Raw genomic sequence first — 22,064 nt, 5'->3', positions numbered from 1 at the left:
CTAGTCAACATTCTTACTAAATTATCTTGTCATTTTTATACATTACCCAGACCTTATCTTGTATCTTTCTATTATTTGTGTCTGTCTCAGGGATCAGCTAGTGTGAAATTAAAGACCATAGCATCCCTCTTTCCCACTCAGACCCAGCTATTTGCAGTTGACCCTTGCTACCTCTTTTACGATGATCAGATCTCTCACATATCACTTCTCTCTCTCTCTCTCTCTCTCTCTCTCTCGCATTCTCTCTCTCCCTCATTCTCCCTCATTCTCACACTGTTTTTGGAGGAGATGGCTTTTTTTCTACTCTCTTTTTCCGATAGCCTAAAAATTGCATCACTTATGTGTATTAGCAATTTTTAAAAAACTATTCTAAAGTAATGAATTGTCAGCAAATCAAGACACAATGTCCTCTATTTCATATCATCATAGTATTTTGGTTCACAAAACTGTTTTTATTACAATCCAATCCAATTAAATGTTTGGTTTCAATTCTAAGAAACTATCTACAGTGAATACAAACATGTTCCTTACCCTTAATAGAATTTCTTAAATTTGTTTATTGTTTAACAAAATACTCTTACTCTACCTAAAACTAAGAGGGCAACATACATATATGTTAAATATATATGTGTGTGTGTGTGTATATATATATGTTGCCCTCAGTGCATACGTGTATATGTGTGTGTGTGTGTGTGTGTATATATATATATATATTTGGTTTTTTTTCTTTCCAACTTTTATTTTAGGTTCAGTGGGTGTATGTGCAGATTTGTTACATGGGTAAATCGCATGTCAAGTCATGATTTTGTTCTTTTCTATGGCTGCACATATTTCCACAGTGTATATATACTACATTTTGTTTATTCAATTCACCACTGATGGGTATCTATGTTGATTCCATGTCTTTGCTATTTGGATAGTGCTGCAATGAACATACATGTGCATGTGTCTTTATGGCAAAACTATTTATATTCCTTTGAGTATATACCCAGTAGTGCGATTACTAGGTTGAACGGTATTTCTATTTTAAGTTCTTCAAGAAATCTCCAAACTGCTTTCTACAGTAGCTGAACTAATATACTTTCTACCAGGAGTGTATAAGCATTCCCTGTGCTTCACAACCTTGCCAGCATATTATTTTTTGAACATATGTATTTTGAGATGCCTTGCCAACTCCTTTCCATGGAATAGTTTAAAAATGTGGTAAATTTTACCCTATTTTGTATATTATAAATATTTAACTTTTTCTAATTCTTAAAAACTTTTTTCTTTTAATTCTTCTTGACTTCATATTTTTTTTCAGTACAAATGGATGAGTGGTTTATTCTATTTAATGAAATAGGTGATAATAAAGAAAATGTCAAATTCAGTTAGTTAATTATAGCCAAAGTATTTTTATACAACATATATTAAGCTCCTTGCATATTAAAAACATTATCTCTTTTTTTTTTTTTTTTTTTTTTGAGACAAAGTCTCTCTCTGTCACTCATGCTGGAGTGCAGTGGCACAATCTTGGCTCACTGCGAGCTCCACCTCCTAGGTTCACACCATTCTCCTGCCTCAGTCTCCTGAGTAGCTGGGACTACAGGCGCCCGCCACCACGCCTGGCTAATTTTTTGTATTTTTAGTAGAGACGGCGTTTCACCGTGTTAGCCAGGATGGTCTCGATCTCCTGACCTCGTTATCCACCCACCTCCGCCTAAAGTGCTGGGATTACAGGCGTGAGCCCACCATGCCCAGCCACATTATCTCTTTTAATAATGATAATTTTATGGGATGGATACTATTACTAATATTGTCTATTAGAAAACCAAAACTCAGAGGGACTAACTAATTGACACAGTAATTTGCTCCCAAACCTATGTTAGTCTGTTTGTGTTGCTATAAAGGAATACCTAAGGCTGGATAATCTATAAAGAAAAGAGATTTATTTGGCTCATGATTCTGCAGTTCTGTACGAGAAACATCACACCAGCATCTACTTCTGGTGAGAGCCTCTGGCTTCCACTCATGGCGGGAGGCAAAGAGGAACCACTGTGTCATATGAGGAGGGGAACAAGCCATTCATGAAGGATCTGCTCCCATGACCCAAACTCCTCCTAATAGGCCCCACCTCCTACACTGGGGATCAAATTTCAACATGAGATTTGGAGGAGACAGATATCGAAGCTATACCAACATCCTGGTTATCCCACTAAGTCTGGCTGCCTTTTTGCCACACTAAATGTTGAGGGAATCTCAACAGTCTCTCAAACTTTAGGACCTTGACCTGTATTCTAGACCAATATTCTGGGATAGCCTACTGGGCTACGTGTCCTCTTATCTCATCTCGGATAAGCCCCATCCAGGATTGTCCTGTTTTTCTCTCTTCAAAGCTAATGCCACCCACACTGCATCTTAGAGTACTTTCCCTCAAGATTGGCTGCTGAGAGGGATTTTTCTTAAGTTCTCACTTCATTGCTGCCATCTAAGAAAGATAATAGACCTACTTCATCTGGAAAGTTTAATTGTTAGTCTTCATGTGTTAATAGAAAATTATAACATTAATACTGTCCTTCATTCAGCAAACATGTATATAATGACTATTTGGGGACAATTACAGTGGATAGAAATTGTAGTCCAGAAAAAAAATATAGAATATGAATGACTTATAAATACTACATTACAAAGCACACACACATACACACAGGTTACAACAGGAACACTTAAGAAAGATAAAAATAAATATTGAACGGTTAGAAAATTGCAAAATAGGTTTAGTTTTTATTGTCCCTGAAGCTACATAGTATAATTCTGAAGTATATATTTCCTGAGGACCTTTCTCATATGTTAGACATTGTTGTTTCTTTAATGTCATGCTTTGAAGTGCACTATGTCTTTAAATCACTAGACATATTCCCATACAATCAGAGCAATTAGAAATGAAGAATGTGATTTCTTTTGACTCAAAACTCCTTTTAGAAGGGATATTTCTTCTTTCTTCACTTCTTTGTGAGAGCAGTTATTCAAAATGCACAGGAACTTTGTGAACTTTGATACCAGGTTTGTTGTCCAGATACACATAGACAGGAAGTACACAATAGCCTAAAGAAGGGAGTGCTGGATAAGCTTTTCTTAAGATGCAGACCCAGAAAACACTAACAGCCTTAGATTGTGGCGAAGAATATGGGGTTGGTGATGGGAGCTGGAACTGGGGATTACTTTTTCCCTAGTATTTTGGGGCATTCTTTTTTTTTTTTTTTAATTTTTATTTATTTATTTATTTATTTTTTTAATTATTATTATACTTTAAGTTCTAGGGTACAAGTGCATAACGTGCAGGTTTGTTACATATGTATACTTGTGCCATGTTGGTGTGCTGCACCCATCAACTCGTCAGCACCCATCAACTCGTCATTTACATCAGGTATAACTCCCAATGCAATCCCTCCCCCCTCCCCCCTCCCCGTGATAGGCCCCGGTGTGTGATGTTCCCCTTCCCGAGTCCAAGTGATCTCATTGTTCAGTTCCTACCTATGAGTGAGCACATGCGGTGTTTGGTTTTCTGTTCTTGCGATAGTTTGCTGAGAATGATGGTTTCCAGCCGTATCCATGTCCCTACAAAGGACACAAACTCATCCTTTTTTATGGCTGCATAGTATTCCATGGTGTATATGTGCCACATTTTCTTAATCCAGTCTGTCACTGATGGACATTTGGGTTGATTCCAAGTCTTTGCTATTTCACATTCTTGAAATGGGAATGGTGTATGTGATGCAGAGCTAAGTAAATCAGGACCCTTTTTTCTAACTATTACAACCTAAATTGGGAATAAATCTGGTTAAAATAAATACTTTGGTCTTATTTGGGGGAAGAAATCACAAGAAGTTAAAATTGAGTGTAATATAGAAGGAATAATCTCACCTCTTTACCCTGGAGATGGTAACACTTTGGAATTTGGAAACTGAAAACCAAAGAAATAGCTATAGGTATTTTCTTTCCAGGCATCTATTTACAGTCATCTTCTTCTTTCCCACTGTACTCCCCCGTGTCCAGCTGTCAGTGATCAGAAGCCATGAGCAGCAACACAGTGTGTTATTTCTGAGGCAAGTCATTAAAGAGCAGATTATCTTAGAACAAATTAATAAGTAGATTCACCAAAACATAAAATTTTGGAAATACCACCAAGTTGTTTGATGTTAAGATATTGACCTCATTTCCGAGCCAGGTTTTTTTTTCCAAAAGATACACACAAAAAGGAAATTGTTTTTACTTTGTCCTTCATTGCTTTCTAAGAAGAATTTAGACAGTAACCTTCAAGGGAACACAATAGCAAGGAAGCTAGCTGTATATGGCGAATAATTAAATGCTGTATGTGTGTTCTTTTCCCTCACACAGACCCCAAGTTGTCCAATTTGGAGAATTTTTTTATTATTACGGTAAAAAAAAAATTAACATTAAATTTATCATTGTTACCATTTGTACATATACAGTGCAGTAACTATATTAATATATTAAGTATATTCACATTGTTTAGCAATAGATCTCTAGAACTGTCTCATACAGCACTGAAACTCTATACTCATTAAATACGAATTCCCCCTTCCCCTCTCTCCACAGCTCTTGGTAGCCACCTTTCTAATTTCTCTTTCTATGATTGTGACTACCTCAGATATTTCATATGAGTAGAATCCGACAGTATTTGCTTTTTTTGTGACTGGCTTATTTCACATAGCACATTGTCTTTAGAGGCTCATCCATGTTGTAGCATGTAACAAGATTTGCTTCTTTTTTAAAGTTACACGATATTGCATCATATGTATATCTTCTTTATCTGTATTTTCTTTATGTGTTCATCTGTCAATGAACACTTGGGTTGCTTCCTCTTGGCTATTATAAATAGTACTTAGATGAACATGGACTTACACATTTCGTGTTGGGATCCTACTTTGAATTCTTTTGTATATATACATATATATACAGAAGAAGGATGCTGAATCATATACTAATCCTATGTTTAATTTTTTGAGGAATCTCCAAACTATTTTTGATAAGGGCTACATGTTTTACATTCCTACCAAAACAAGGGTTGCAAATCTCCTACATCCTTGCCAACACTAAGTATTTCCTAGTTTTTGATAGTAGTCATCCTATAGGTGTGAGCAGATACTACAGTGTGGGTTTGATTTGCATTTTTTAATGACTTGTAATGTTGAATATCTTTTCATGTGTTTATTGTCCATTTGTATATCTCTTTGAAGAAATGTCTATTTAAGTTCTTTGCCCATTTTTTAATTAGGTTATTTGGGTTTTTTGTTGTTGTTGTTGTTTACTTGTAAAAATTTCTGGATATTAATGCTGTATCAGATACATGATTTGCAATTGTTTTTTCCCATTCTGTTGGTTTCCTTTCACTCTGTTGATTGTTTTTTTGATGCACAGATGTTTTGAAGTTTGGTGTAGTCTTATTTATTTTTTATTTTGTTTCTTGTGCTTTTGGTTTAATATCCAAGAAATCATTGCCTAATCTAATTTCCTGAAATTTTTAATACATGTTTTATTTTAGGAGTTTAATAGTTTTGGATTTTTTCATTTTGAGTTAATTTTTACATGGTGTATACTGAGAGTCCAACTTTATTGATCTGTATCTGGATATCCAGTTTACCCAGTATCATTTGTTGAAGAAACTGTTCTTTTGCCATTGTATAGTCTTGGCACGTTTGTCAAGAATCATTTGGCCATATATGCCTAATTGTAGGGATTTTAATACATTATATTTTAAACAATTTTGACTCAAACAGAAATAAAGGGAAACTAATCACATTCTAGCATGAGGATTTTATTTCCATATAGCCATGTCACCCCATTAGAAGAGAATATTTTTCAAACGTGAGTAGTGACAGATAGAAGGAATACTTACTTGCTGAAAGTTTGGAGGTTAATTGACTAGTTATAATGATTTCAAGGGTCTAAGAAGAAAGGAGGAGGACCTGGAATAAGTCCGTGACATAAAGTTTAAAGCACGAGACAGAGGCAGAATGCAAAGGAAGACATGACTGAACTTGGCAACTGAAAAGATGAGGAGAGTTAGCACATAGGATTTCTAGTTGGATTTTTAGCTGGATGAGTTCAAGGTTTTGTTTCCACAGTTTTAAATCCTTTTATGTTTAAGATACAAAGTCCTTAAAAAGCTATTTTTTTGATCCGTATTCCCAAGTCCCTAGAAGGACATCTCACTATCATTCAGAGTCTCATGTCTGCAAGGCTGGCTCTTTAATACTCAGTATGGTCTCTATTGTGAAATACTTAGCAATGTGACTCAAAGAACAAACCACAGTCATCTGTATCCAGGCAACAGCATTGATAAACACTGCAAATTTCTTTTCTACCTTATAGCTTGAGCTACATAATGTGGGCTAAAAATAATACTGTATTCTATTCAGTGTTTCTAGAAATTAACAACTATAAACATAGACACTCAAATATGTTCCTACCTTAAAAAAAAGAAGGAAGCACAGCTACAGTATAGAATCACTGTCATCTTACATTTCTGACATTCTAGTTGTCATCTCAAATGTAAATAGTCTGCATTCTTTTTTTTTTTTTTTTTTTTTGCTTTTAGCATTCTAAAGATATTTGTACATGGTTGTTTGATTGTATTGTAAAAGACCTAAGTATAAATTGGGTCAACCAATAAACCGCAGGGCTACTGCCTGACAATTTAAATTAGCTCCTTTCACACTCCTTAGGATCTACCTATCAGAGAGTTATCTGAGTTCCATAGACAACAGTAACCTAAGCCAATACCTTGGTCACAGTAATTATCTGTTTTTATTTATTTTCCTCTTGTCCAATTTATTTCAGGCCTGGTCTTATTTTTCCATTACAAGAGCCTGCGCACCCATGTGCAATTACCTGGTTTCTCTCTAGCACTTGAAACTAACTCTTGTTGCCAGTTCAGGTAAACAGAAAACTCAAACTAAGCCTGCTCAGTAGATGTAATCAACTCAGTAGAACTAGTAGTTTCATGTAGGAACCACAAATGGAAATGTTTTTTTGATACACTGAGTTTTGAGGTGGGAAGACTGGTAGTAAATAAATTCTGTTTGAACAAATAGGTGAATGACAATTGTAGTAGATATATGAATCAGTCAAATAATTTTTAGCATAATTGCAATTATGAATTTTGAGAGTTAGCCTTAAGTTTAAAATTACTAATTATTAAAGTTTTATATTCCTGAGTCAAGTAAATTAAGTAGTTGAATTTTTGGGGGGATAATTTTGTGCATTTTTCTGAAAAGGAAAAGAGTTTGTTTTATAGTCATTATTACTCTATTTTACAAAAACAATAATGTGTCAATGTGTTACTACAATAATTAGTCACACATGCCAGGAACTTAAAATGAGTGTCAAGAAAAGTCAGATAAAGTAGTGACTATCTGTTAAGAATGATTTAAGTGACATTAAAGGAAAAGCCTTCTTCTCCAAAGTAATCACGAAGTGAGGACTCTGCAAAATTGAGTTCCCCAATGACTGGACTATAGTTGAGCACTTCAATGTAAAGTTTCAGCTAGAGTGATATGAAATAGTGGTGCTGTTCAGGACATAACAGCTAAGTCAATTTAAAAAGAACTTTAAATGACTGCTTCACTAGATAGCAAGGTATAAAGAATGCTGCCAATGTACATCACTTGGGTAATTAGCAAACTGTATCTCTTTTGAGACAGCAATTTAACTTTCCTCATTTTGTGCCTTTAACTTAGCCACAGGATGTTATACCATCAGTAATCAAAAAATGTATGCAAGTATATATCTCTCTACCAGGTCTGAAGACATGTTATTTGCTTGGTCAGCGGCCTTAATAAAGACAGCTGCTATCAGTTTTTCATAAAATAAAACCCAATGTGGTCTTCTAAATTCACTCTAATGATCAGTTAGTTTCAGATAGATGATATGGATGGATGAATGGATAGATGGATAGATAGATAGATAGATAGATAGATAGATAGATAGATAGATAACATACACATGAAATACACTAGAATCAGGAGTAAGAGAAATTCAGTACTGAAGGGTAAAAATGGAGCTTGACTGAGTAATCTTGGACATTTTGAGGCTACAACACAATAACTTCTACCCAATGGTTTACTCCATTTTCTATGCTGTGGTTTAATAATGACATTTTTGAACTGAATTTATTTTATTTAAAACTCTTTCTTGAATGTATTACAAGACTTCTTCAGACTATGTATAAAGTAGAAGTTACTCTTCAGAGGAACTTTTTTTTTTACAGCACTGTTATATAAACACAAAGCTATTTGACTAAAGAGTGCATCTATAACTGGAATTATAGAGGGGATACAATTTAGTTAATGTGGAAATAATTGTCTTATTACCATGGTTCTCTACATGCTACACATTGGATGATGATTATTTTATGAGTAAGTCAATTCTGTATGGATGTAAAGATTCATTTGAAAGTAAGTGGAGTAATTTGAACGTAACTGCAATTATTTTTGCACCAACCTAATAACAAGAGTATTATGTTCTTATTCTTTCACTCACTCTCTCTCTTTCTCTCACACACACACACAGACACACACACATCCTTTTTCCTTCAAGAGTTTCTCTATCTAATGTACAGTAATCCTTCCGTAATATTGTTTTCAGAGTTCTTGCCAATAGTCTGTCTTTATAGACCAAAACATTTGTAAGAGAGTCTTTCAGAAATGTAAACTAATAATTCTGTCTTATACCAAAGTTGATGTGATAGCAAATAGAGTTAAAAGAGTTCCCTGCCATGCGTCTGTTTTGTATTTTATTGTCCTCTAATTTATATGCATATTGAGTATTTGCAAATACTTCTATCTAAGAAGACACCATAAACATTTTTTTAAATTATTATGCAAATTCAATAAAAGAGAATGGGTATGACCAGAAAAATTTGTTTATTTGAACTGTATTTTTACAATTTTAGTCTTAAGGAAAGTTAACATTTTAAGGATTCCACAAACACAGAGAGACACACACACACACACACAATGAGTTAGAGACTGCAGTTTTATTTCTTAGAATTTTTGATCTTGTAGGAAAAGAATAACTAAGCACTTTCATTTCTTCAAAGTTTTCAAAATTATTCAGGAGGATTTGTCTTCATCTATTCCTTTCTACAATGATCCTAAAGAATTTCTTATTCATATATTCAGTTTGATTATGGATTTATTTGCTAACCTGATAGGTAGTGTTATCATGGTTTTGTTTTCATAAATGTAATCGATGTCTTAGCTTATTTTACAAAAAGATATATTTCAAATTGAATAAAATAATTTTCATCACAAACATTGACCCATTATATTGAATTTCTATAATAAGTCTCCAATAACAAAATTAATTTTTTAAATTGGTTCTATAAATTTGTTGAGATTGGAAATTATATCCCTGAATATAATCAATTTATATCTAATAGGACTCTAAATATTTTCTACATAATATAAAATAGTCCATAAGATGGAGTATTTTATGAAACACTTTCTACATTTTCATTTATACTAAATGCAAAAATATATTAGAGAATAGATGTTTATTTTACAAGTTATAATAAACACACTATAAAAGCTATTAGGTCAGCTAAATGAGTGAATATGTTTAAGATATTGCTAAGTAATATGTTTGACTCTCCCTTCCACAACTTTCATAGGTAAAACAGTTACTCAGATCTTAATGCCACAATATTTTTTCTATCTGTCTTCTTTTTTTCAATTGCCTTTGCCATTCTGTCAGTTCAGATCCTTAAATTCTCTCCCCTGCCTCCATTTTCTCTCCCGCTCATTTTCAGATTCACCTCATTTTCCACTCATTTTCAGATTTACTACAAAGCAGAGCTTTGAGCATTCCAGAAATATATGTCTGAACTTTTCAAAAACCTTCAATTATTCTACACCATTTGCTAATTGAGTAGCTCCCCTCAGTTTGGCATTTAAAGTAGTCCTAACCGTGTCTTCAAGTCATCTCTGGCACAGTAATTCTTTCTTAATCATTGATCATCATTGATAAAAATGTACATAGTCATATACATGCAGAGTTCTATATAATTTTATGGAGTTTACCAAATCTTTCTCTACAAGTCTTAGAGAAATACCTGCCTGCTCTACACATTTCCATCCTGCTACTCTGCCACACATGCCTAACATTTCAACCACGTTCGATGACAAGCAACTTGAGGACAGACATGGTGTTTTCTGCAAAATGCACATTTACATAAGCCCCATGATACTATCCAAATGTCTCCACTGAGTAACTTGGCCCCTGGAATGTCTTTCCTCAGGTTTTCAGAATGTTTGCATTCCCTTTATCTGTCCCTGTTACCTGTTACCTGGATAAGTTGGGAGGCATTTGGAGAAGATAAACGTCATTTTTCAGATTTCAGTCACTGCTATTCTTGCTAAAGTAAATTCTTTTATTATGGTGGGAAATAATCTTTACTAATGAACTTGGACTGTCCTTACCTTGATTAATATAGGCTTCATTTGTATTTAAATTTGATGTCTATTTGGTTCATGTCGGCTCAAAAGGTGTTTTTCAAATTTATATTTTTCAGGTTTCTTGAGTACAGGGGATCAGGCTGCAAAGGGGAACTATGGACTCCTTGATCTCATACAAGCTTTAAGATGGACTAGTGAAAACATTGGATTCTTTGGTGGTGACCCCTTAAGAATCACTGTTTTTGGATCTGGTGCTGGGGGTTCATGTGTCAATCTGCTGACTTTATCCCATTATTCTGAAGGTAACCGTTGGAGCAATTCAACCAAAGGTATTATGCAGGTTGCAAATTTTGACAATTTTGGTGTCTGCATGCCACCACCATCAATAGTATGTGATGCTCTGTATATTTCTGTGTTCAAACTGAGTGTTAGGTTGAACTCAATATCTGTTTAAAGCTTTGTTCCTTCAGCTTTTCTGTGCATGTTTAAATTTTCGTCAAACTCTTTTCTTTGTCTCCTGTGGAGCTTGGTAAGGATGCCCTTTCAAGCACACTTCAGAATAGTTAGCATTACAGTTACTCTTCTTTCCTTTAAAGGGTGATTTGAGGAAAAAATCAGACAAAGACATTCTACAGTTCTGTCATCTTTGTTTATTCAGTGATCAAAATCAAAGATGAGACTTTTTAAATGCAGGGATTGTATATCATCTATTTTCAAGACAATAGACATTTTAAACCCTTTATTAGTATGAAGCTAACGAAGCAGTCGTAAGCTAGTTTGTCTGAAAACATGTGATTTCGCTTGTTGTCTGAGTACAGAATGGACTGTTGATTATTTTGCATGCATGATCCAAAATTGTCAAAGCATCAAGGTCACTGGTAGAGCTTTTGATTAAAAAGAAAAATACATTTGATTCAGTGTTTTTTCTATTTTTAACTCCAAAAGCATTATTTTCCTCCCTAAACTTGGCAAGGCAGCATGGAGTACTGAGGCTGCTGAAATCCATGAAATATTTTTCTCATTTCCATCTTCTGGCTTTGACATATTTTTTCCAAAGTGCCTGTCCAAGGCTTACCATGTTGTTCTTTATGAATTCCATCTCCATTTTACCATGCATAGAATCACCCATTCCGACTGCATTATTAATTTGAAATTTCACAAGAACAGAAGAGTATTGCTGGAGAAATTTGCAAAGCAAATACTTTTTCTGCATTATTTATGTATAATAGAGAGGAAGACAGAGAATATATAAAAATGCAGACCATCTTTTAATTTCTGATCTTTTATTGTCATTTTATATCCAAGAAGAAAGTATATACTGTCAAATATAATTCATTAAGCATCTTAATTTGTAAGGTTGAGTTTTGTGATAGGAACACCAGACATATGATATTTGTTTTTCGTATCAAAAACATATGAGTGTTGAATTTCAAAAGAATAGCCAGTCCTTAAATGAATCTGTATATTTGGAGAATCATATATAGACTCAATTTATTAACACAGTTTATATAAGATTTCATTTATATTAGTACAATTCTGATTCAAGATGACAAAATAACACAGATGAACATTTCCAAGAGAGATTTCATCTGCAAAGAAATGGCTTCTTTTGAAATAATAAATTTAGTGGTTTTTAATTAAACAGATTAGATTGTTCTAACCTCAGTATTTTTCCTAATGCCACTATGTAGCTAGAGCAACACTAAGCCACCTATATACAGATTAGATTGTTCTAATCTCAGTATTTTTCCTAATGCCACTATGTGACTAAAGCAACACTAAGCCACCTATATAGGTTTCTCGGGGCCGCTTGATCAAAATTTGACATGAAAGCCACCTTTAGCTAGTATAAAACTAGCACGGTTTAAGAGATGAGTCAGTTAGTTCATCAGCTAACACTGCTAGTCATCAGCTGATGGTGTAGTAAACAGTGGGAAATGGTTATGCAAACTGTTGAAAATACAACATTTTATTATACACTTCAGGGAAATCTGTCTATCTCTGGAAAAAGACATGAACTTAGGTTTGGCCTAAACCTATCTCCAGACTGAGCTGCCTGATTTTATCAGGAGATGCTCAAAAAAAATCTCTTGAAATCATCAAGCTGATTCTGCCTCCAATGTAGATGTAAACTTTAAAGGCAATAAACCCCACAAAGGGCTGCACCAATGCTCAGGCCTGGATATACCGTGAGTAAACCCCATCTTGCATCCACACAAGAGGCACTTTCACTAATGATAAAACATATGGTGTTCCCAATACCATCTAGGTGGTATATTTTAGGATATATTGAACATGATGTGCCTTTCCTTCTAAATCTCTTTCAGTATATTTAGTTAATGTTGAGTCCCTGAAATGGGAAATAATATTATAGAAATCACCAGATCTATTTTAGTTATATAATTTTTATTTATTAAAATATTTTCCTGAACAACTGTTAATAAACAGCTACATATTTTTAAAAATTATCTGCATTTGTATCATTTGCTCTAGCATACTTTGTTCTAGTAAACTAAAAAATGTTTATAAAGCTGTCAGAAAACCAAAATAAATGTATATTAATACTGTTAGATTTTAAAAATAGCTTTAGAATTGTATGGGAACATGTTACAGACATGTTGAATGTATAGGCATATTAGGTTAAAAATATCTAAAACTCTCCTTCTAATTCAGACAGTGCTTCAACACCTTTGTGAAAAGAGTTTTTATCTCATTAACACGTATGAATAATTAAGCATGTTTTTAAATAACTGAAGCACAAAGCTGTATTTGGAAATTGATAATAAATTTAAATATTTAAAAGCAAATAGATAAACTATATTTTTAAAAAAGGAATTTTATCAGAAAAATACCTTAATGAGAAGATAAAGTGCGTTTGTAAATTTTAATGACATGCAGCACTTAACAAACTGCATATGGAACCATCATTTACAATTCTTAAATGCAATTAAGTAAAAAGCAGTGGACCATGTGCTTTTCATCTTTTATGATAAAAGTAGTAGTGTACATTCAACAGTGGCAAAAGTTAAATCACACCACACTAAATCTGTCTGCTGATGGTTTTTTCTTTAGCCTAGTGAAAACACTTCAAATGTTATGTCTTCTTCTGAAAGATGAATATTCAGCATACTATGTCTGACATGAAGATTGGAAAGAGTATGTCTAAAGTAATATTCTGTTTTGTGTGAATTCAGGGCCAACCCCAGGGTATAAACAAACAGCCAGCCCCAGTCATTGTGTGAGTCTTCAAGAATTCTTTTTCAAATAACATCTGGTTAAAACAAATATATAGAACTATTTTGAAGGAAGATAGACACAGCCAAGCTAGAGGAAATATTCCAAACAGACAATGTAAAGTCTGTTGAGGACTTGAATAGGAGAAGATTGGCCCCATCTGGTTAATGTTGATGATAAGTATTTACACACTCATTGAAGAACATATTTGGGACTTTGTACCACTACATCTTCTCCTTTTCTTCTTGCCTGCTACCTCTTTGAGGCTTCTTGATCCCTAAAGCAGGTGCCACTCAAAGCAGAAGAATTAGATCCACCTCTCTAATCCACTATACCCTGCAGTTGGCTTTGTGTAATTCCCTTAAGCAAAAATGTCTCTATCTCCCTGTTTCTTGAGTTGTATCTGGGTTTTTATATACATGTCTAAAATATCAGATGTTACTGTTTTACCACAACATTACTCAAAGATCATCTAAAATTCTTTGTTGATTTTCCCATAGGACTTTTTCAACGAGCAATAGCTCAAAGTGGAACAGCCCTTTCCAGCTGGGCTGTTAGTTTTCAACCTGCAAAATATGCTAGAATGTTGGCCACAAAAGTTGGTTGCAATGTTTCAGATACAGTAGAGTTAGTGGAATGCCTACAGAAGAAGCCTTACAAAGAACTTGTTGACCAAGATATTCAACCAGCTCGATACCACATAGCCTTTGGACCTGTGATTGATGGTGATGTAATACCAGATGACCCTCAGATACTGATGGAGCAAGGAGAGTTTCTCAACTACGATATAATGTTAGGAGTGAACCAAGGGGAAGGGTTAAAATTTGTTGAAAATATAGTAGATAGCGATGATGGTATATCAGCTAGTGATTTTGACTTCGCTGTTTCAAATTTTGTTGATAATTTATACGGATATCCTGAAGGCAAAGATGTTTTGAGAGAAACTATTAAGTTCATGTATACTGACTGGGCTGACCGTCATAACCCTGAAACCAGAAGAAAGACATTATTGGCTTTGTTTACGGACCATCAGTGGGTGGCACCAGCTGTAGCCACAGCAGATCTTCACTCAAACTTTGGTTCACCTACGTACTTCTATGCCTTTTACCATCATTGCCAAACAGATCAGGTTCCAGCTTGGGCTGATGCAGCCCACGGAGACGAGGTTCCCTATGTCCTGGGAATCCCCATGATTGGTCCTACAGAGTTATTTCCTTGCAATTTCTCCAAAAATGATGTGATGCTGAGTGCAGTTGTAATGACATACTGGACAAATTTTGCTAAAACTGGGTATGTACCTAAGGAATGAAGTTTATTTTTAATAAAAATATTATTTTAACCATTTTAAAATAAATAATAATAATATTTATGCCCAGATAATCTCATATTGGATTAATACCTGCAATATATTACAATCCTTTATTCAAAATTAATTCTACATTATGGTGTTTTTAAAAGTCTTTGCTTTATTATTTCTGGTGTTTTAGAAGCTTGTTAAGAAAGTACATATCTCAATTGCATTACTTAATTACATATGCTTTTGGTTTTTGAATTATACAAGACTTACTATTGTTCAGCAGTACAAAATATTATTTTATAGTGCTTTGTAATTCACAACACTCTTTCATCCTTCCAACTACCTTTCTGAATCTGGCAGATCAGGTACTATTAATCCCACTTTACGAAAAAGAGACCTGAGGTTCTGGGAGTGTCATAGAGATGGTCACATGTCTGGTATATAGCAGAACCTAGTCTCAACACTTTATCTACTAATTTAAAATCAAAACTCTTTTCCACTATTCCGTGTCATCTCTGCTAGTTTGCCTATGAGACAACTCATATGTATGTGAGTATTTAAATAATTCTTTAAAATCTTTGGGTAGATAGTAGCCCATCTCAGGATAGGCCGAGAGAACAAGAATGTGAGACTTATTGCCTTACATTATTACTCATCGAACAATCTGCCTGCTAGGAGATTTATATTTCTAAATTGACCCAAGTTAATTTAAAAAACAATCTAAAGCATTGCTGAGTCATCTCTTTAATTATTATATGTTAAAGTAGTATGATTTTTAAGTAAAAAACAAAATAACTTTATCTTTTCCTTTTTAGTGACCCAAATCAACCAGTCCCTCAAGACACGAAATTCATTCATACCAAACCCAACCGTTTTGAAGAAGTAGCATGGACCAGATATTCCCAGAAAGACCAACTTTATCTCCATATTGGATTAAAACCAAGAGTTAAAGAACATTACAGAGCCAATAAGGTGAACCTCTGGTTGGAGTTGGTACCTCATCTGCATAATCTCAATGACATTTCTCAGTATACCTCTACAACAACTAAAGTGCCATCAACTGACATCACTTTCAGACCTACGAGAAAAAATTCTGTACCTGTCACGTCAGCCTTTCCCACTGCCAAGCAGGATGATCCCAAACAACAACCAAGTCCATTTTCAGTGGATCAAAGGGACTACTCAACAGAGCTGAGTGTCACTATTGCAGTTGGAGCATCACTGCTGTTTCTGAACATCTTGGCCTTTGCAGCCCTGTACTACAAAAAGGATAAGAGGAGACATGATGTTCACAGGAGATGCAGCCCTCAGCGCACTACTACCAATGATCTAACCCATGCACAAGAAGAAGAAATCATGTCCCTCCAAATGAAGCACACTGATTTGGATCATGAATGTGAGTCCATCCATCCACATGAGGTGGTTCTTCGGACCGCCTGTCCCCCAGATTACACACTAGCTATGAGGAGGTCACCTGATGATGTTCCCTTAATGACACCCAACACCATTACAATGATTCCCAACACCATACCAGGGATTCAGCCCTTACACACATTCAACACATTTACTGGAGGACAGAACAATACTCTGCCCCATCCCCATCCCCACCCCCATTCACATTCAACAACCAGGGTATAGCCAGATAACAGAAACAAACTATTTTTTTGGTGGATTGCAGTAAACGATTACTGAAGATTCCTTGGCTTTCAACCTACAAGACTTACTATTTAAATAAGGAGGAATGTTATGTGAATATACATATCAAGAACTTTGGGGGTTTTGAAAAAAATGAATTGTGTATATACAAATCAACTTTAAAAACAAATTTCAATTGCTTGAAGCAATTGTGCCGAATGATACTTTTTCATTCACATTCAAGAATTAATTTTTTGAAGATTTAAGTTACATAATGGAATTAGGCATGTGGAACACCAAACAGGAAAGAACTATGTCTGAAATATAAAAAATAAAAATAAAAAAACTATGAATATGCACAAGGGACACACCAATGGAATGTCAGATAATTTTCACCAGTTTTTATTTGGAGCCGTTTTATTGTGTAGACCATATTTACATATTTGGATAAGTACACAAAGCGTCAATGCTGTTAATGGCCTTAGCAAAGGCTCATGCTGAAATTTGCCAGTAAAACAAAGAAGTTTAAAGACTGGCAGGTACAACATTATCACATAAGTGCTGTCAGTATAAAGTTGTGGGGATAAAGGAAACTGGATATTTTTAGCACGATGTGCATGATAATTTATATGCTTGGTGGCTGTGCTGCTGATTAAGCCGTAATTAAAATTCTTCTCATCCCATTGGAGTTTTTAATAGAAGCTTCCTCCATCAATTGGCAGAACCTAAAGATTTTAAGGGGCAAAAGTAATTACAATAAAATAATTCACAGTAGTTTCAATATAGAAGGAATTAGTTATTAAAGGTATTTGAAGAAACTATAGGTATAGTGGTGAATACTCGCTGATATGAATCCCAGAAAAAAAATTCCCTGTTTTCAATGTTCTTTTCATTCTCATCTAGATAATTTATAGAACTATAACCCTAATTGGACATGTGGTACAGGATCTATAAGTTGCTGTGTTTTTTTTGTTACTCTGTATTTTGTTCCTTTTGGTAAGGTGAAGTGTGTCCAAAGAGTTACTTGCAACAGTCTTTCATGATATGAGGATGCCCCAGTATTAACACTCTGATTATAGTTCTGAGTTCATTGATTTACTTATGCTGCATGACAAAACGTTTACTAATAACAATTCATTATAAAGTTATGTCCCTCTTTACATCACTTATCTTTCTCACTGAGGTTCATTCACTGGAATTTACTCACGCAATCTCAGTAGAGTGAAACGTAGATACAGAACCTAGGAGAGTCAACACCTGGAGGATTTTAGTCTTACACATACGTGTGATTTTAAATGAATATTCTCAGACCACAGGAAACTCTTCATCCCCCTGTTGTTTACCAGTAACAGTATATCACAGACCTTTCCAAATGTTTGTATATGTAATCAGATGTACATTTATATTTAAAAAAAAAAATGAGATGGACTTAAAGAGCACATCCTGATAAATACTTTCTCTCTTACCTGTACTATATTTCTATTAGACTAAAGTTATGTGATTTTTTTTTTACATTTTTTCAGATGACTAGCAATTTTGATAGTTTATAAGATAATGCAAAGAACTTTCTCTGACAAACTAACTGCAGTAACAGAAACCTTTCTTTTCAGTTACTCTTTTTCAAGAATGAAAGATTATTATACAAAAAAATTGTATACTACTTGATGGAACCAACTTTGTACATCTTGGCCATGTCACTGGTCATTGTGTGAAATAAAGATAATCTGGATAATGACTATTAGTCCAATGCTAAGAAACATGATCTTTGCTCATTAAAGAGCTAAAATGTTTATTGCTGTTTTGTCTTTCTTTTTTCTAAAAAAAAAAGAAAAAGAAAAGAAAAGAAAAAGAAAAAAAGGAAAAGAAAAACAAAGAAACATGACTGTCTCAAAGAGTAATTTTTCTAGATTAGACCAGTCGGGTTTTTGAAGACACATAGGTAACTTCCATAGAAAACACAAACATGTATTTAAAGGCAAGTCTCATCCAAGATGAAACTCATAAAACTTTAATGTTATGAATTTAAAAGCTCCAGAAATTCATGAAAAAAAGAAAGATTAGCTTTGTGTTGTTAAATATCTCTTAGGTACAGATGTTGTAGAAATAAAGTGTCAATTGTTTTCAGTTAGAAACATAAGTTCCACTTCTGGTCATCAAGGAAAAGGTCTATTGAAAAGAAATGTGCAATATTTCATGGAATACAAATAACTAGGATCATAAAATGGGGGTGATTAAACTACCATAAAGTAATGAATAGAAAGTTGCCATGCTAAGAGAATGTAAACGTGCTGAGCAAGATATTAAACTGACACTAAAAGATAAAAATCTATTTCAAGGAATTTATTTGATTATAATCCCCCTCCCAATTGTTATCTATCAATGAAATGTATGTATTCCTCCATAATTAAAAAAAAAAAAAATCTCTGTTAGAAGCAAAAGTCTTCAAAATCCAGAGTGATCTACATGCAGTTTTTGACTGAGGTGGTTATGCTTTTAAACTGTGAACTGCCAGTGTACACAAATAGAAATAATTGTTTAGCATCTGAAGTATTGTTCAATTGGAACACTGTATTTTACTGTATTAATTAAATAAAACACTAGAACAGAATAGAAATGACAGCAAAATAAGATATGAATGAATACTTTTGTATGCATTGCTTCATTTGGCAAAACCAAACATTCTATTAAATATTGTGTTTTAACGATGGCCATATTTATAGCTATCTACCAATCTATTGCTCTGCATTTATCAATCTACCTATATATAGCATAACTGTCATCCTCTTTATATTAATTTAGGAAAATGATTTCAGAAAACAAAATATAGCCCTATTATTTTCTCTAAATTAGGGTAGAATAACTTTATGGAAGATAAAGCGGCCTAGGTTTAATAGCTGTTCACCAGTCACGTGATAAAGTCATTGTGAATGAGTGTTAGTTGCTACTTTTATAATTTCCAGTCTCTAGTTTTCTGAATGAAAAAGGATGTTCCACAATTACACAGAACATTAAGAACTGTTTTTAAAGCTGAAACATAATTTTTATATGCAAGAAAAATAAATACTGTTACTAAATTTTAGAAAGTATGTTGAAAATGTGTTTATTTAGATAATAATTTTCTTTGAAAAACAATGTAAGTAAAAAATTAAAATAATATTTTTGTCATTATTTGTTAATTCAGATTCTCCTGGCTCCGATTAAAAATTAGGCAAAGCTGCTTATAATTTATATAAAAATTACACTAAAGTGAACTTCATTTCATTGTTTTGCTGTTATATAAAATTTTTGCCAAATGTTTACCAACAGATTAATGTTTTAGAGTATGGGTTTAGAAAAATAAAAATGACAAATTTCATAGTTTTAAATCTTTATTGAACATGTTGACTATGAACAGAATCTAATTGGCTACCACAGATATATAACAAAGTTTATTACTAACTTTATGCAAATTGGAAAATAATTTGCTAAAGCATTAAAAATATCCAATTTGGAGACATCTTGCTGGCAACTCAAAGCAGAAAATCTGAATATATATTATTTTATTCCTTATTTCAGATATAAAAGTTGACCAAAATGGTGCTTTCTTTCAGACTTCCTGATCTGTACATGAAAACAGCAACAACATTTTTAAAAAATTATCAACTATATGTAGCACTAAAAAGGAAAACAGATGGCACTAATTTTCTTACAGAAGTGAAGTGCTGAAACTAAATTGTTATATCTATAACAACAGTTTTTTCACCTCTTGGCACACTCATCCTGACACACATATTAATATCAAAAAAGGATACAAAGAATGTGAGAAATGTGTTCCAGCTTTAAAGACACTACCAAATAGAAGTTACTGGGATTCTTTTCTTTGGCGAGTTTCGCTGAAATACTTTCAAAGAGTGAAATGATGAACTGAATTCTTAAGAAGCTATCAAATATGGCAGCCTTTTGATGTTAGTAATTTTGTTTTCTTCTGTGTTATTGGTTCAAAGTACTGGCCTTTTCCTTCATTTCCAGTAATTAGTTGGTATAGACTATCACTTTTTAATGTGAATGGGAATTAGATAATTTGGTTCTACTTGTGAAAACATGCTTCCAAACACATTCAATTAATGGGCACTTCCCTGCTGAGATTTTGTTATCATTCATTTAATTATCTTGTCAAGCTTTCCTGTTATGACAAATGTTTTAGCTTTCTGGTCAATAAACTAAGGGAATTTCTCCAGTAGCCTTATACCTCTCCTGCACTTGATCTGATAGCAACATACCCTTCAAATTGCCATCAGAAGTCTCTAAAGAAATTTCCTACTGATGTGAAACATTTGGTGACCAACTTGATTCTTTTTCATAAGCATTCTGATTTGACTTTATTCTGGCACTTTGCTGTATTTGTATGCAGGCCAGAAATCAATTCCATTTGATAAGGGTTGTGGAGAATACAGACAGGAATAACGACGTGCAGGGCTTAAGTGCCTTTTCCTCCTGAGATTTTATTTATAAAACTTAGCTTTTTAAAAAATTTTCAGATTCTGATAATTCAATTTAAAGAGTACAATAGGAAGACTATATTATAAATTACCAATAAGACAAGTTTATTTAGACATTTTTACATTTAATTTGATTTTTAAAATAATATCAGATGGATCTAAATGGCTTCTGGGAAAGATTGAGGTAAATTTTTGAAAGTGACAATTATATAGGCATCTGGCTTGATGGTACTTAAGAATAAAAATTTAAATCTCTAACAAACTTTAAAAGTGTTCCAAATATTAAGTTTAATTTAAAAGAAGTCTGAAGCTATTAGAGATAATCATATAGTAGATAGGTATATATATTTTTTCTAGTCAGCTATTACATACACCACATAGTATATATACCCTATATACTATATGGTTTATATAACATTTATAATGACCCTTTCAGACCCATATACTTACAAATGACATTGTATAACTACCTACATATATATTAATATGACAGAATTTAGTCCTCTATGGAAAGTCAAACCAAATTGCTAGCAGTTTTGAGTTGAAATGAATGATAACAATTAAAGCTTTTAAGAAATTGGTAAGGGTACAGTAACAAAAACTCAGCAGATAAATGTAAAACAGAGGGACCATTTTTGAATGCCATTTTCAGAGTTGACATCTAAACTAGATGGTGTGTTTAAAAGGATTTTAGTGGTTTTGATTCATCCTTTCTCTCTGCATTCATATCATTTAGCAAATTAATGGGACATATGTCACGGTTTTTGTGAAAAAGACCATTGGGTTGTCATGATTCAGTTTGTGTTTGGACATCTATGGCTTTCATTGAAAACATGTTTATTATCATGAATAAATATTACCATGTTTTCCAAGTTGTGTTGACTATTTTTAAACTCAGAAATAATTTCTTCTCTGTTTGCCTCACAGAGAAACATTACTAAGATAAGTGTTTTCTTACAA

At 33.5% G+C, this 22,064-nt stretch overlaps 1 protein-coding gene across 2 annotated transcripts in view; it reads left to right on the top strand.

Annotated features, from left to right (window-relative positions):
- Nucleotides 1–18,677, top strand: part of NLGN1 (neuroligin 1) — a 914,287-nt gene extending 895,610 nt beyond the window's left edge. The window contains exons 4-6 of one of the 2 annotated variants that reach the window (XM_025377686.1): nucleotides 10,577–10,789; nucleotides 14,195–14,984; nucleotides 15,807–18,677. In XM_025377686.1, the coding sequence (XP_025233471.1) occupies nucleotides 10,577–10,789; nucleotides 14,195–14,984; nucleotides 15,807–16,629 (1,826 nt within the window). In that variant the 3' untranslated portion in view covers nucleotides 16,630–18,677. The remainder of the gene's footprint in view (nucleotides 1–10,576; nucleotides 10,790–14,194; nucleotides 14,985–15,806) is intronic. The other variant, XM_025377685.1, reaches the window with a different exon arrangement.
- Nucleotides 18,678–22,064: the final 3,387 nt, after the last annotated feature.

The sequence above is a fragment of the Theropithecus gelada genome, chromosome 2 (assembly GCF_003255815.1).
Source record: "Theropithecus gelada isolate Dixy chromosome 2, Tgel_1.0, whole genome shotgun sequence".
Taxonomy (NCBI): Eukaryota; Metazoa; Chordata; class Mammalia; order Primates; family Cercopithecidae; genus Theropithecus; species Theropithecus gelada.
This window is presented reverse-complemented; position numbering and strand designations above follow the sequence as displayed.